General features: G+C 51.8%; 1 protein-coding gene across 1 annotated transcript in view; it reads left to right on the top strand.

Moving 5' to 3' along the window:
• TRUB2 (TruB pseudouridine (psi) synthase family member 2) overlaps nucleotides 1–1,331 on the top strand; it is a gene marked incomplete at its 5' end in the record, with an annotated part of 22,811 nt that extends 21,480 nt beyond the window's left edge. The window contains one exon of the mRNA XM_015414928.1: nucleotides 644–1,331. Coding sequence (XP_015270414.1) covers nucleotides 644–948 — 305 coding nt within the window. The remainder of the gene's footprint in view (nucleotides 1–643) is intronic.

Genomic DNA, 1,331 nt, shown 5'->3' with positions numbered 1-1,331 from the left:
TAGGCCTTTCATCAGCTGCATGGGCTGAGCCACCTTACTGTCAGACATAGTGATGCATTACTGAGGGTGCACGTTGTGCTGTCTCCCCACCCCGCCACCACAGCACTTCTCACCAAGGGTCATTTCTTAGAAAAAAAAGGTGCAGGAGCTCATTAGCATAACTTATTTGCATATGCCACACCCCCTGACATCACCGGAAGCATGTCAGAAGGCAACACCCACCGCTCAGGCTCCACTGGACTGTTTTGGATTGCTAGCTATTGGGGGGGAGAACATGCAGATCTGTCCTCGCAGAGGAGGGAGACCTTGTACCTGAACAAAACTTGGTCTTAAAGGTGCCACTGGACTGTTTTGGGTTGCTAGGTATTGGGCGGGGGGATGTGCAGATCTGTCCTCGCAGAGAAGGGAGAGCTTGTACCTGAATAAAACCTGGTCTTAAAGGTGCCACTGGTCTGTTTTGGGCCGGGGTGGGTGGGGCTCTGCAACTTATCTGGCTGCTTCTTGCTCTGACTGAGGGCTGCTGGGAGCAGGGGCTTGTTGCATGTGCCCACCCCCTGGGCTCTTTACTGCCGGAGCTCCACTCCTGTGCGCTCCCGCAGGAAATGACCCCTGCTTCTCACACCAAACTTTCTGTCCCCCCTAGAAATCCACTGTTTGCATGAGACCCAGCAGTACCTCAGAAAAATCATTCACGAGATCGGATTGGAGCTGAAGTCAACCGCTGTATGCACGCAAGTACGCAGGGTCCGGGATGGGGCTTTCACTCTGGATGATGCCCTCCTGCGGACGCAGTGGACCCTCCATAACATCCGGAATGCAATCCTGCGGTCCAGACTGAAAGTCAAAATGGCGCTTCGAGACAGCATGGCTTACCAGGAGATCTGTGCTGGCTCCGAGCGAGAGAGAGAAGCCGGGCTTGTCTCAGGCGATGGGAGACGAACAGCATAGCGAAGGGGCGACGATGCCAAGGCAACAGGCTCGGTGACAAAATTAGCATCTTGTACTTCTTCCAAGTGCCGGCAAGAAAAGAATATTGCTTCTCACCTGGAGCTTTGAGGCTGGCTGTTCCGTCTCAAGCTGTAGAAAGCGCTAATTAGGCGGCTTTACAAATACTTGAACATCGTAGTTTGGTATGGGATCCCAGTCCCAAGTGTGGTCTTTCTAGAATTCTGCTAACTTCTATATTCCAACAGAAGCATTTATAAAGCCGGGCGGTGGCCTGCAAGAAGCATCGCCCTGCATGATCCCTTAAGTACATCACAGAAAAACATCCCTGCATTCCTATTGCAAAATGCTGGATTCGTTATTTCCACTACAAAGATAAATGTCAA

The sequence above is a fragment of the Gekko japonicus genome, unplaced genomic scaffold (assembly GCF_001447785.1).
Source record: "Gekko japonicus isolate JY-2015 unplaced genomic scaffold, Gekko_japonicus_V1.1 scaffold3077, whole genome shotgun sequence".
Taxonomy (NCBI): domain Eukaryota; kingdom Metazoa; phylum Chordata; class Lepidosauria; order Squamata; family Gekkonidae; genus Gekko; species Gekko japonicus.
Note: the sequence above shows the minus strand (reverse complement) of the source record. Positions and strands in the feature narration are given on the sequence as shown.